A 12,951-nucleotide genomic window follows, 5' to 3' on the forward strand; every position below is an offset into this window, starting at 1 on the left:
TTTTAGTAAATGAATGTCAGCAGTAGAACTGTTTCTAGGGTCTTGGTAGAATCAAATATGAGGAGAAATTAAATCAGAAGGTTAATTTATTATAAAAGAAATACATCTTTCAAGGATGTTCTAGAATGTGTTAATGGCTTTTAAATTTTTTTTTTTTTTTTAATTCTGAAACCCCTTTCTCCTTGGGTGCTAGATGAAAGCTACCCAGTAAGGCCACTTCATGCTAGTTCAATTAGTTACTACCTTGATTAAAGTTCTGGCACTAAGACACAGCACCCGAACATCATATGTGGAGATCACCAAAAGTAAGACATTCTGTTTGCTCTTATCCAGAAATTGGCATGACCACATCTTGCTGATTCCCTTTTTACAATGAGAAAAATGTGCAAGTCTAGGGATCAGGGATAGAATTCCTCACTGTGCCCAGCTAACTATTTCACAAAGGCACCAACCATATCTACAACCTTCATCTAATCAGCACACCATGTTTTAGCCATTTGAGCTAAACAACCCAGATCTTAGTCAGTAAGCCTAGAGGTTCTCTGAAACAAGAGGAATCGTATCATCTCTAAATACATGGGGGTCTGAGAGGAGGGCATCAACCCTAACATAAAATTTGGACATCTACAAAGTCAGCACTTGGCTCAGAAGCTGTCAGATGCTTCTGGATTCTTAAGCCAGAAAGATCTGGCCCTTCCAAAATAGATATTTCCTTTTAATATGAATTTATCATGAAAAAATAAATCAATACATCCAAATGTTACCTCAAACTTGCTAACTTCTCTTATCTGGCAAATGAAAGATATTTTCAACTGATAAGGTCTCATCTATTTCAATGAAGAAAAGAGGTAGGCTTTAAGTCTTTACATTTCTCATTTTAAAGCATGTATCATAGGCTGGAAACCTTAATACCATATTGTTCTTACAACCTTAAACCATGAGGGTTTCTAGCTCCAATAAGACTTTGAAGAGATAATCTGCATTTTTCCCCCTAAAAAATTCCTAGTCTTTGGTACAGAGAAAAAAAATATCATTATCCTGGTAAGCATGACACTCTAGAAAGAACTCTTTGATCAAGAAACTAGAGTTCTCTCCATAGTAACACTTCTAAACAAAGAAAGTCTAGCTGTCTAGATTTGACTTCTAAAGAGTAGGAGGGGTTAAAGCCACCTGACACTGCAAATCCTGACTCCCCAGGTGCCTTACCAGTGATTCGCATTTCTCCTGGCAGGCGAGGAACTGCCTCACCGAGATCCCAATTAATTCCATCTCGAGGAGTCTAGAAAGGAATGAGTGGGATCAGGAGTCAGGACATTACATCTGTATGGGTCTTTAATCAACCTGCAATGTAATCAATGTAATCAACTAGAAACATTTTTTAAAGAAAAAAAAATTTAGGTGTTTACCATTACAGAAAATTGGCACAGAGTATTCAAACAACTAAAAAATAAAATTCAGCACCAATAATTATTAGATGTGTTAACTTCTAGTCTGCATTTAGATGTTCACAGGCTTTTCAATAATATTAATTTTTTCAACAACCCTTCTAAGAGCTTTCAGAAAAGTGATAAAAAAGTAAATATTAAATGTGTTCTATAGACACATGGATACCTGTGGTGATTTTTTTTCCATATTAAATATTCAGTGATCTTTTGTTAAGAGCAGAAATGAAAACTTCATTTCAATGGGGGTCTTAACTCAACAACAATAATTAACTGGAATCCTCTTATAATGCCAGAAAATTAACTGGAGTTTTTTATTTTACTAAGATTATTCCTCATGTAGGTAACCAGAGAAGAGGAAGGAGTAGTTTGTCCAGAGCTCTTCAGCAGCCAATAATGCCTTTAGAAACCATTTACGCGAATCCCTCATACTACCTTACTATTTTTGCAGGCCCCCGGGTTTTAGAGGGATTCCCAAGCATGCCTTCTTTTTTTGCCAAGCAGCAAAGCATTAACCACTAGGCTCCACAGGTAAGTTTGCCATAGGTGTGGCTTAGGCCATAAAAAAAAATGCAGGTAAATGGGGGAGGGGTCTTTTAAGTGAATCGGCTGCCCCCAGAGGGAGATTAGCCCGATGACGGGCTTTGTAGTCAGCTTTCTGAGAGGTGAGGCACAGCAGAAGGGTCTGTTTACGCAAAAGGTTCTTTTCTAACAACACTTTTCATTCATTTTTTCTGGCAGTTTTTCAAAATCACACTGCAATCAATTTATGTATGAAATTAGGGCTTTTTTGAGAATTATAGGAAATAAAATATATGACAACACTTTTGTGAATTATAAAAGCTAAGCAAATGGAAAGGGCTATGCAAAATATAAATGGGCTATGCATTTCTCAGTAAACAAGAGAAACGCAAATTGTATATTTAGGTAAGATGTAACATGAGCCTTCTGTGTTTGCCAGCTGCACCTTCCCCTAGAGAGGTGTTTTCATAAGCGTGCTATGCTAATTTTTTTACAGTAACATGTAAAAAAAAAAAATTGGCATAGCAGCACTTACGACAATACCTCATGGAGGGAGGGTGTGGTTGGCAAACAAACGTAGAAGGCACGCGTGATTTGCAGAAAAATATGGTAAGGTGTCAAAGAGTGGTGTTTTGGTGGATTTTTAAGATTTTTTTTTTATTGAAGCACAAAATTAAAATTCCTAGCCAAATTTAAACGTTTTAATGGTGGTAAGCTAAGCATTTCAACTAGAACAAGATGAATCATTCCCAGCTAGAAATGCCTTCCTCAAAGAGAAGTAAAGCCACACATCTCATATAATAAAGGATAAGATTGGAAAGAAATTGTACCATCCTTTAATACTAACTAAAAATAAGTGTAACGAACAATATCCAGTGTATCTTTTAAATATCAAAGTTCTCGCTCAGGAGAAGAAAGCAAAATCCAACCACAAAGTAAGGGAAGCAAATGTTTAATTAACATACGCTACATAGATGACATAAGATTAACATAGGATATACTTTATATTAGAGTAGCATTACACAAGGACTGATATTTACTTTCTTGAAGTTACTTTTGTGCTTAGCACTGATTCCAGTATCATAAAAGATTGATCAATATGATAACATAAAAACTTTAAACCTCTATATTTCAAAATCTGAACAAAATACCATAAATATAATTAAAAGGCAGACAATAAACTAGGGATAAGATTTGTAACATATCATAAAGAGTTAATTATCATAATATACAAAGAACACTTATAAATCAACAAGAAAAGAATTCCCCTCAAAACACCTCAAAAGGCAAAGAGGCAAAGGATATGAATAGTCATGTCACAAAAGAAATACAAATGGACAATAAACAATTTTTTTAAAAAGTCAATCTCATCAGTAATTCCATTAAAAAAACCCATTGCCATTGAGTCGATTCCGACTCATAGCAACCCTGTTGGACAGAGTAGAACTGCCCCATAGGAATATAAATTCAAAGACACCATTTTTCTCCCTTCTGACTGCTTGGGAGTATAAGTGAACCTTTCTGGTGGATAATCCGCTAATATGTATCAAGAGCCTTAATGGGCCATAAATAAAGCTTTTTTTAAATTCATTCCTTTCTTTCGCTATACATTCCAAAATCTTCCTCTAAGTACACAACCTTCTCTTTGATACTTTGAAAACATTTCCAGTTAAAGTTGTATTTGTTTTGGATGTGTAATATTTTACAACAACAATTAGAAAATAATCCCAATATTTAAGATTGTATGGCAGCTTGCTCAGTGAGCCCTGACCTTCATTTTATTTAGACAGCTTTCAGGGTTGGGGCCGGTTACCTAGTACCTTAAATGGATCAAACACCCTATGGATGCAATGTCTGACATTAGTTCACAAGACAGAAGTTCTCAAAAATCAAGATATGTGAAAAGAACTTACAAATGCAAAACTCTAACGTCTTTTCAGGAGCAAGGTGGGATAAATAAAACCATATGTATTAACATGTTTATATACCATGAATAAAAAGTGGAAACAACAACTTAATTAACCCTAAATGACTGCCTAATATTCAAATATGAGAAGCGAATGCAAAGAAAGATATAAAAATAAATCTGGAAACACAACTTACCCTCTTAATAGACTCGTTCTCCAAGGAGTGAGAATTGTATTTAGGAGTTGGTGCGGAAGCCATGCTGGAAAGTCTAACAAGAAAAACAACATTCAATAGCAAGTGAATCTGTATGCAAATTCAAACATATGCGACAGCTGACATTTAAATATTTCAACTGAGAAAAACAACTGGTACTGTTGTTAGCTGCCCGGGAGTCGGCCCCAACTCATGGGGACCCCGGGCACAACATAATAACAAAATGCTGCCGGGCTGTGCGCTACCCCCATGATCGCTACCCCCATGATCGCTACCCCCATGATCGCTACCCCCATGATCGCTACCCCCATGATCGCTACCCCCATGATCGGGTGTGGATTGGACCACTGCGAACAAATGGTGCCACTTTACATTTAAGTGCCTGCTCCCGTAGTAGGCGCCAGTGGGAATCAGACATACCGTTGACTAACCACAGCCCAGGTGGTATGTAAAAGAGCTCTGACAAAGGCACAGGGAACTCCATAGTTACACCTCGCGGAGTTCGTCCCAAGTCAGTCAGAAAAGTGAGCAAAGATTGATACAGAGTGAAGTTCACCGAAACACCGTTTACCATATTGAAAAACTGGTGGGGGGGGTGGCCAACAAAGAACTGAACAAATGAAGGCATGCCCACATAATGAGGAAGGCGTGTGTATACAGAAAGAAGTTTATATGTATTATTTACAGCATATTAAGTCACAAAAGCAAATTACAAAACAGTAAATATAGAAAAAGCAGAAAAGTGGAAGACACTACAGACATTCCAGGCATTTTAAAATTATGCAACACGCCTTAAATGCCCACAGTTCTTAATTTTTAAAGATGATTTACTGAGGCAGCCAAGTAGAACGAGAAAAGGATAGACAATCTAACTCATGCTATTTTCTAAGAATTCTGTTTTCTCCAAATTAAGGCAGTTTAAAGTGGCGGGGATTTGATTTAAATCAAATTAGTAAGATTTGATTTAATCAGTGCTTTCAAGGGGAAGTATATGCTCCATTTAAATAATGCATATTCATGGCAATTCTGAGATAAACAAAAGCATCTCGTTCAGAACATACATAATACAGTTTTACTGCAAGGATTTATTTAGCCTTGTGATGATTACAGCAACAACAGAAAACTAAGTAATGTTTTGGTTATTTTATTTATCACACTGAACAACACAGGTACATGTGAAGTCACTGGGAAGTAAGCCACATCCAATTCAACAGATGTTGTGGAGATTTATGGGATCTTTTTGCCAAAAGCTGCATTAAAAGGGCAACCACCCTTTTCACAAACAAAACCCAGCATGGAGAGTATTCACGTATCTTGGCACAAAACCTAGTGATTCCATAGCTGCGAGGTGCTACTCCCTGCACCTTAAGAAAGACACAAATGCTCAGAAGACCTGAAGTAGGAACTCGGATACTTTTATGCTAATGTTCACTGAAGCACTATTTACATAGCCAAAAGGTGGAGACAACTCAAGTGTCCATCAAGGATGGAGAAACAAAGTACAGTATACACATACAATGGACTACTCTTTAGACATAAAAAGGAATGAAATTGAGACGCATGCTACAGTGTAGATGAACCTCAAAAACATTAAGTGAAAGAAGCCAAACACGAAAGGCCGCATACCACATAATTCCATTTATATGAAATATTGAGGATAAATAAGCAAATGCATAGAGACAAAGTAGATTAGTGGTTGCCAGGGCCTGGGGGAGGGGAAACGGGCGATTATCTGTACGTGTGTGTGTCTTTATATATAGGGAGACTACCCCAAGACGCAAATAAGGGCAACCACCTGGATGAAGAGAAGAGCGATGGCCAGGTGAGGACAATCCAACAAGAATAGGGCCATGCCAACCATGTCAGGCTCCCCCCACCAGAATTCAGCTCTGCAAGGGCAAAGCTGTGGTCCCTTCGGCCCATGGCTGGCTCCTAGCATGTATCTCTCACGCATATCCTAGTAAACAGAGGACCGAACACGTGCAAACTATACAGTATCACGAAACATTACGACGAGGTGAACCTGTATATTTGTTCACCCAATTCCAGAACGCTGGAACTAGGGAACAACCACTGAGGCTTAAAAATGAATTATTTAAGACAAAATACTTCTTTATAGAAAGGGATATAAACAACTTTAAAAAACCGGAAACTACTAAGAGGCAACACAACCTAAAATCAGAAATAGCTTTAAAAATTTGATGAATAACTTCAAAATGCATTAAATTCAGACAAAACAGTACAGTATGGTTTGAGAACTCTAACCTCCAGTTCATGTCCAAGCAAAGTAACCCATTACCCTCAGAGAGCAGAATGGATGAGATGGACTAGATAGAACAAGTACGATGTTTTTGCCCTAAAATTATTCTAGTGACTAAACAAGATATATATTTGGGAGGTTTTCTTCAGTTACAGATACAAAATTACTTTTTAGTAATCAGATACTTTAATTTTTAAAACAATTTAATAATAGAAGTCAATGTTTTAAAAATGTTAAATTATTACTGTTTAGTCAATATAAGAAATTTAAAATGCTGGGTTATAGTCAGCTCAGTTTTCACCGTCCTGTTCCTGTTTATTCTTAAACCATAAAAGAAAGATGAGTCTTCCTGGTTTGTTTTTTCTTTTTTTTGAACCTCACAAAAAAATTTCAATTTAAAATAAATATAAAGGAAGAAATCCCTCATTTTCCCAGTGCTTTATTGACATATAATTCACAAAACCACAAAATTCACCCTTTAAAGTGTACAATTTAATGTTGTCAGTATATTTCCATTCGTGCAGCCATCACCACAATCAATTTTAGAATATTTTCATCACCCCAAAAAGAAATCCCACACCGTTAGCAGTCACTCTGTATCCCACTCCCCGCTCCAGCCTCTAAGCAACCACAAATTTGATTTCTGTGTACAGATTTGCCCATTCTGAACACTTCATATAAACACAGTCATAAACGATATGGTCTTTTGCACCTAAAGTCCTCACTTTTAGTTACACTAGAAACCGCTACTGTTAAAAAGTTGGATAAAGAAAAAAATGCTGAGTGAAATAAGTGAGACACAAAAGGACAGATAGTACCTGATCCCACTGACATGAAACATCCAGAATAAGCAAATGCATAGAGACAATTGTTTATGAGTGGTTACCAGGGGCAGGCGGGAGGGGGGAGGGGGGAGGGGGGCTCGTTGCTTAGAGGACAAGGTGTTCAGGGTGATGGAAACATTCAGAAATGGATGCTGGTGACGGCTGCACACCATGGTGAGCGTGTCACTGAATTGTACATGGGAAAATGGTTGAACTGGCAAATGTTTTGCTATATACATTTCATCACAATAAAGTTAAACAAAGAAAAAAAAGTTGGACCAAGTACAAATCTGAGGAATCTAAGGGTTCCAGTGGGGCTTGCTTTAAAATCTCATCAGTGAGCCTCTCCTTCTGGAAAGCTTCAAACTGATACCTGAGATTGACACAAGTGGGAGCAGGGATGCTGGAGGACGCAAACGTTGCAGAGTCTGGATTTGAATGGAGTCATGGACGTGTAATCAGGAAGGATCAGTCCCTGAGGGACGACATCATAGTTGGTAGAGGGTCAATGAAAAAGAGGAAGACCCTCAACGAGGTGGATTGACACAGTGGCTGCAACAATGAGCTCAAGCATAACAACGAGTGTAAGGATGGCACAGGACTGGGCAGTGTTTTGTTCTGCTGTGCACAGGCTCGCTATGAGTCGGAACCGACTCGACGGCACCTAACAACAACACCATAACTGATTCTTTCACAAATTAGTCTAGATCCTAGAAATACCATAGGGTAGTAAAAAAAAAAAAAAATTTTTTTTTTTTTTTTTTAGTGCATGCTCAGTGGTGACTTATTACAAAGCATTTAATTGCCTCCAGGAACTACTACTTCCATTACGATGAGACCAATAGAAATGACCGTTTTGATCAAGGACCCAATAGATGGATCCTGAGCAAAAGGAGGAAAAGCGGGTAGCAAAACTTTCAAACTCATATGGAAACCAGACTTACTAGATCCATTGAAAACTAGGGAAACCCCTGAACCCAATGCCCAGAAATAATCTTTAAACCTTGATCCAGAACTATCCCATGAAGCTGACGTTAAACTAGACAACAGGTTAGCCCAACTGATAAAGAGTGTTTGCCTTGAGGATAGCGCTCTTATAAACAATTACCTATATGAGTGTAAACTGACGATAGTTAATCTAAAGCACAGATGAAAACTTTAAGGGGAACTGCAGCAATAGTATCCTGTGCTATACACTTTTCTCAGGAAGCAGACATTTCAAATTAAGGTACAAAACCTCTTCTACCACACCCTTTTTCCAGACTTAAGAAACTATCTTCTCCTTTCTGTTGGATATGAAAAACAGGATTCCACAAAATACCTGAAGCAGACATGATTATAAACATTTTAAAACAAGTGAGGGCCACTTTCACCCTGTAAAAAAAAAAAATCTAAAAGCAGGAGAATTAGAAAATAATTTTTACCTCTGTCTCACAGGCTATGAAGCACAATCAAAGCTGGTCAACAGCCTCCACTCAGTTGTTTTTCGGAACTTTCGTGTGTCAGAACCTTTCAGTGACAAGACGCGTGCAGGCCTTCTGATTTTGCCTAGTATGATTTAGCACTTCAGGTTGAAATTTAAATTACACTGAAGGATGCTCTCTCTCTGGAGGCTACCTTGATGGCAGTGAAAAGCTACAAGAAGTGATGAACAAGAAGCCTCTGAAGAGTCCAGAATTCCAGGGTCTTTCTAAGGTCCTAACTGGGAAGTCTGATTTGAAAAACGCACCAAATACTCAGAGCAGTGGTACTCAGTAGTAAGAGACCCAATGATTCCTTTTTTTATACACAAATTTTTATAAAGCCACTGCACTATTCTGAGATGAAAATCATAAATATTATTAACACGATTCCAAAAAAATCAATATAACTTAACTCCAGTATAAAGGAGAAATAAAAGGGCAATGGTTTACAATATGATAATGTATTTTTCAATACTAAAGCCAAAACCAAAAAAAAAAAAAAAAAAACACCTATTGCTGTGACATCAATTCCAACTCACAGCAACCCTATAGGACAAAAGGAAATTGCCCAATAGGGTTTCCAAGGAGCACCTGGTGGATCTGAAGAACTGCTGGCCTTTTGGCTAGCAGCCAAGCTCTTAACCACTGCGCCACCAGGGCTTCATAGTAAAGACAACCCCGCCCAATTTCCAACTGGGCCTCTAGGGAGAGTGTCACCACGCCCCCCTCCATGGAGAACCACTCATAGAGTGCTCTGTACCTTGAGTGCCAATAAATACAGAATGCACCAGATTGATTTATTCTGACTTTTCCCATAAAGTTGCTCTGACTGTAAACCACCTAGGAGGCAAGAAAGGGTAAAAGATGCGCTCAGCCAAACCCCTCTCTGGACAAAAAAGAAGTGTTCACATCGCAGCCATTCTGAGATCATGTCAACTATCCATTTTACTTATACATTTTCTTAAGGGGGGCGGGAGGGCTCAATCCATATGAAAACAAACTATGGGCTACAAAACTAGGGATTTATTTCATTTTGTACAATTTCCTTTGAACAAAGGGCCAGCAAATGTTCTGGAAAGGGCCACAGAGTAAATATTTTAAGCTTTGCCAGCTATATGGTTTCTATACTCAACTCTGCCACTGTAGCACTAAAGCGGCTACAACCAAAAACCAAACCAATTCCGACTCACAGCGCCCCTACAGGACAGAGTAGAACTGCCCCATAGGGTTTCCAAGGCTGTAAATCCTTGCGGACGCAGACTGCCACATCTTTCTCCCAGAGTGTCTGGTGAGTTTGAACCACTGACCTTTCAGTTAGCAGATGGGCGCTTTAACCACTGCACCACCAAAGCTCCAAAGTATGCTTACTTCCATCAAACGAAAAAACTGGACTCCTAGCCCAGGGAATCTTTCTGTGGGATCTTTAACACAGAGACCTCTCCTCATTGCCTTCTAGTCCAGCTCAAGTATCTAGGAATACACCAGAAGTTCCTTAAATTTAACTGTTTTTTTTTTCCAATTTTATTGTGCTTTAGGTGAAAGTTCACAGCACAAATTAGTTTCTCATCCAAAAATTTATACACAAATTGTTTTGTGACACTGGTTGCAATGCATGCAATGTGTCAGCACTCTTCCCTTTCCCTTTCCCCCCTGGGTTCTCCATGTCCACTCGTCCAGGTTTCCTGTCCCTTCTTGCCTTCTTGTCTTTGCTCTTGGGCAGGTATTGCCCATTTGACCTCATATACTTGGCTGAGCTGAGAAGCACATTCGTCATGTTTGTTGCTGTTTGTTTTATAGGCCTGTGTCTAATCTTTGGTTCAAAGGTGGACTTTGGGAGCGGCTTCAGTTCTGAATCTCAGGCTAAAGGGTCTTTGGTCTGATGATTCTTCTTTGGAAATTATAAATCGTTCAATAGCATTTCATTTAAAAGCTGACTCTTCGCACCACTGTGATAGAATTCATTTGAAAGATTATCATACACCTACTTGTCTTCTTCAAATGTTGTCAAGGCCTTTGGATGACTAAGAACAAGGTAATTCAGGCCCAGTGGAGCTGGAATCATTTGTTCCAGCGGTTCGGGACAGGTTTGGGCTGATCCATTAAACTCAGTACTTGGTCCCCTCATGACCAACGGCACATCTTCAAGACAGCTGATTGGCTTTAGGGGAATGAGCTGTGCCCATGAAACAGGGCAACTACCGCTGCTTTCAAAATGCTTCATACGCTGAAATTGATATAACAAATGAACTATTGCTTAGAAAATCCAACTACCATCAAGATTATTTTTAAAAATGTACTCAGGCTAGCCAGCAACGATACTGCATACATTTAAACAGATCATTCAATTCACCAAGGAAATCTGTAACAGTTAAATACCTGCCAGTAAACAACATTTTAAAATAGGAACAAGATCAAGTTCCCATCCACCAATTGTCTTTACTATGAAGCCCTGGTGGCGCAGTGGTTAAGAGCTTGACTGCTAGCCAAAAGGCCAGCAGTTCTTCAGATCCACCAGGTGCTCCTTGGAAACCCTATTGGGCAATTTCCTTTTGTCCTGTAGGGTTGCTGTGAGTTGGAATTGATGTCACAGCAATAGATTTTTGTTTCGTTTTGTTTTGTTTTGGCTTTAGTATTGAAAAATACATTATCGTATTGTAAACCATTGCCCTTTTATTTCGCCAATTCCAAAACTAATGAACCCAGCTGATCTGCTCCATGACAAAACTATATTTTGTTGAACTATTTTCTCCTACAAGAACTATGCCCCAAAAGTACATTTCAAACTTGTAAGTAAGAGGAACCTTCTTAACAAAAATTCAAGCAGTCATTACTGAAAGAATGAGAATAAAAACATGTAAATAGTCATAGCCTACACTAATGATAATGAAGGTGTCAGTTCAAAACATCTCCCAGCTTTCTAAGAACCCTCTCAGCTCTGTGCGAAGAGGCTCCGAAGGAAAGCCTAGGGACTGTGCATTACTGACAAAGAGTCCTTCGACCAGAATTAATGGGAGAGGGGGAGGGAAGAGAAAGGGAGCTAAGGTGAGTAAATGCTCATAGTTTCTAGAAGAGAGGAGAAAAAGCCTGGAGACGTGATAACCTGCCGTTGAACCAATTTCTCCAGATACTTTCACTTGAAGGTGCAAGTGGGAGCTTTGTGGGCACCAGGTCCTTATATTACCTGCTTCGAGATGCCGAGGTTTTTCCTGACCTCCATCTTCACCCCATGCACGTGCACACACACACACCCCACTTCTCTCTACTTCGTATCTATTTGTAATCTTTCACTTCTCCCCCGAACTCTATATATCCATTGACATCTGGTGTCTCCCTGCTAGATGTGAGCTTCCTAAGGGCAAAGGCTATGGCACCAACAACACTGAGCACAGCTTGGACACTCAATTTCCAGTGAATAAATGACTATAGCATCACCCTCAGAAACTTCCACCCTTAGAAGTACTCCAACCCATCTCCCTACAACTGACTTTTGAGTTTATGATTTAATATACTGCTTAGTTTTGCATGTTGCTGAACTTGATATAAATGGAATCACTATACACTCTTCTGCCCTTACTTTTTGCATTCAGCATAGTGGTGAGAGTCCTAAATGGATGCGTGCATTGCAGTCCGCTTGTCTTCACTGCTGCATAGTAGTCCATTGTTCCACGCTTTGTTTTCCCATTCTCCTCCCAGTAGGCATTTGAAATCTTCCCAAGTTTTTGCTATTACAGACAATGCTGCTGTGAACATTTCTTGTAAATATCTTCCAGCAGTGCATGTTGGCAAGAGCTGCAATGGTATTTATGTGCCAGATTTTCCTATGCCTTTGTCTGATTTGGCAGCAACTATATTTTAAAATCAAACTATATGCAGAAGATGAATAAAGGATAACAATGTAGGCAAATCAACCATTTGGAATGAGATGAAACCCCAGGCATGTCCACACTCTAATTCAAGCAGCAAGTGGGAAAGGGGGGAAAATAATGAGACAGGCAGGAAGGGAACTAAGCTATAGACATTAGCAATCTACAAAATGGTCATGTCAATGTATGGTTCCCTTCAGAACAACTCAGTGTGTCAATCCATCCATAAGCCTTCACTAAACACCTAGTAAATGAACCCGCACTGAAATATTAGCATGGCTTCTTAGGAGAAATAATGGAATGACACTGGCCAATCATTTCTGAGACATTCCTTATTCAGCATATATAACTGACATTCAATCATGTTTCCAAAGAGCTCACGATCAATGGCCTATATGCCGGGGAATTACTGCAACACCTATAGTCGGCCACCGTGGGAGATTCCAAAACACTTGA

The 12,951-nt window shown here is 39.0% G+C and overlaps 1 protein-coding gene across 3 annotated transcripts in view; it reads right to left on the reverse strand.

The window, feature by feature from the left end:
- The window catches only part of MTM1 (myotubularin 1), a 108,075-nt gene that overhangs the window by 75,810 nt on the left and 19,314 nt on the right, over positions 1 to 12,951 (reverse strand). For 2 of the 3 annotated variants that reach the window (XM_049871626.1, XM_049871624.1), the window contains exons 2-3: positions 4,068 to 4,140; positions 1,207 to 1,279 (exon numbers count right to left, since the gene is read on the reverse strand). In XM_049871626.1, coding sequence (XP_049727583.1) covers positions 1,207 to 1,279; positions 4,068 to 4,130 — 136 coding nt within the window. In that variant the 5' untranslated portion in view covers positions 4,131 to 4,140. Of the gene's footprint in view, positions 1 to 1,206; positions 1,280 to 4,067; positions 4,141 to 12,951 lie in introns of those variants that run through there. The other variant, XM_049871627.1, reaches the window with a different exon arrangement.

Source organism: Elephas maximus, chromosome X (assembly GCF_024166365.1).
Source record: "Elephas maximus indicus isolate mEleMax1 chromosome X, mEleMax1 primary haplotype, whole genome shotgun sequence".
NCBI lineage: Eukaryota > Metazoa > Chordata > Mammalia > Proboscidea > Elephantidae > Elephas > Elephas maximus.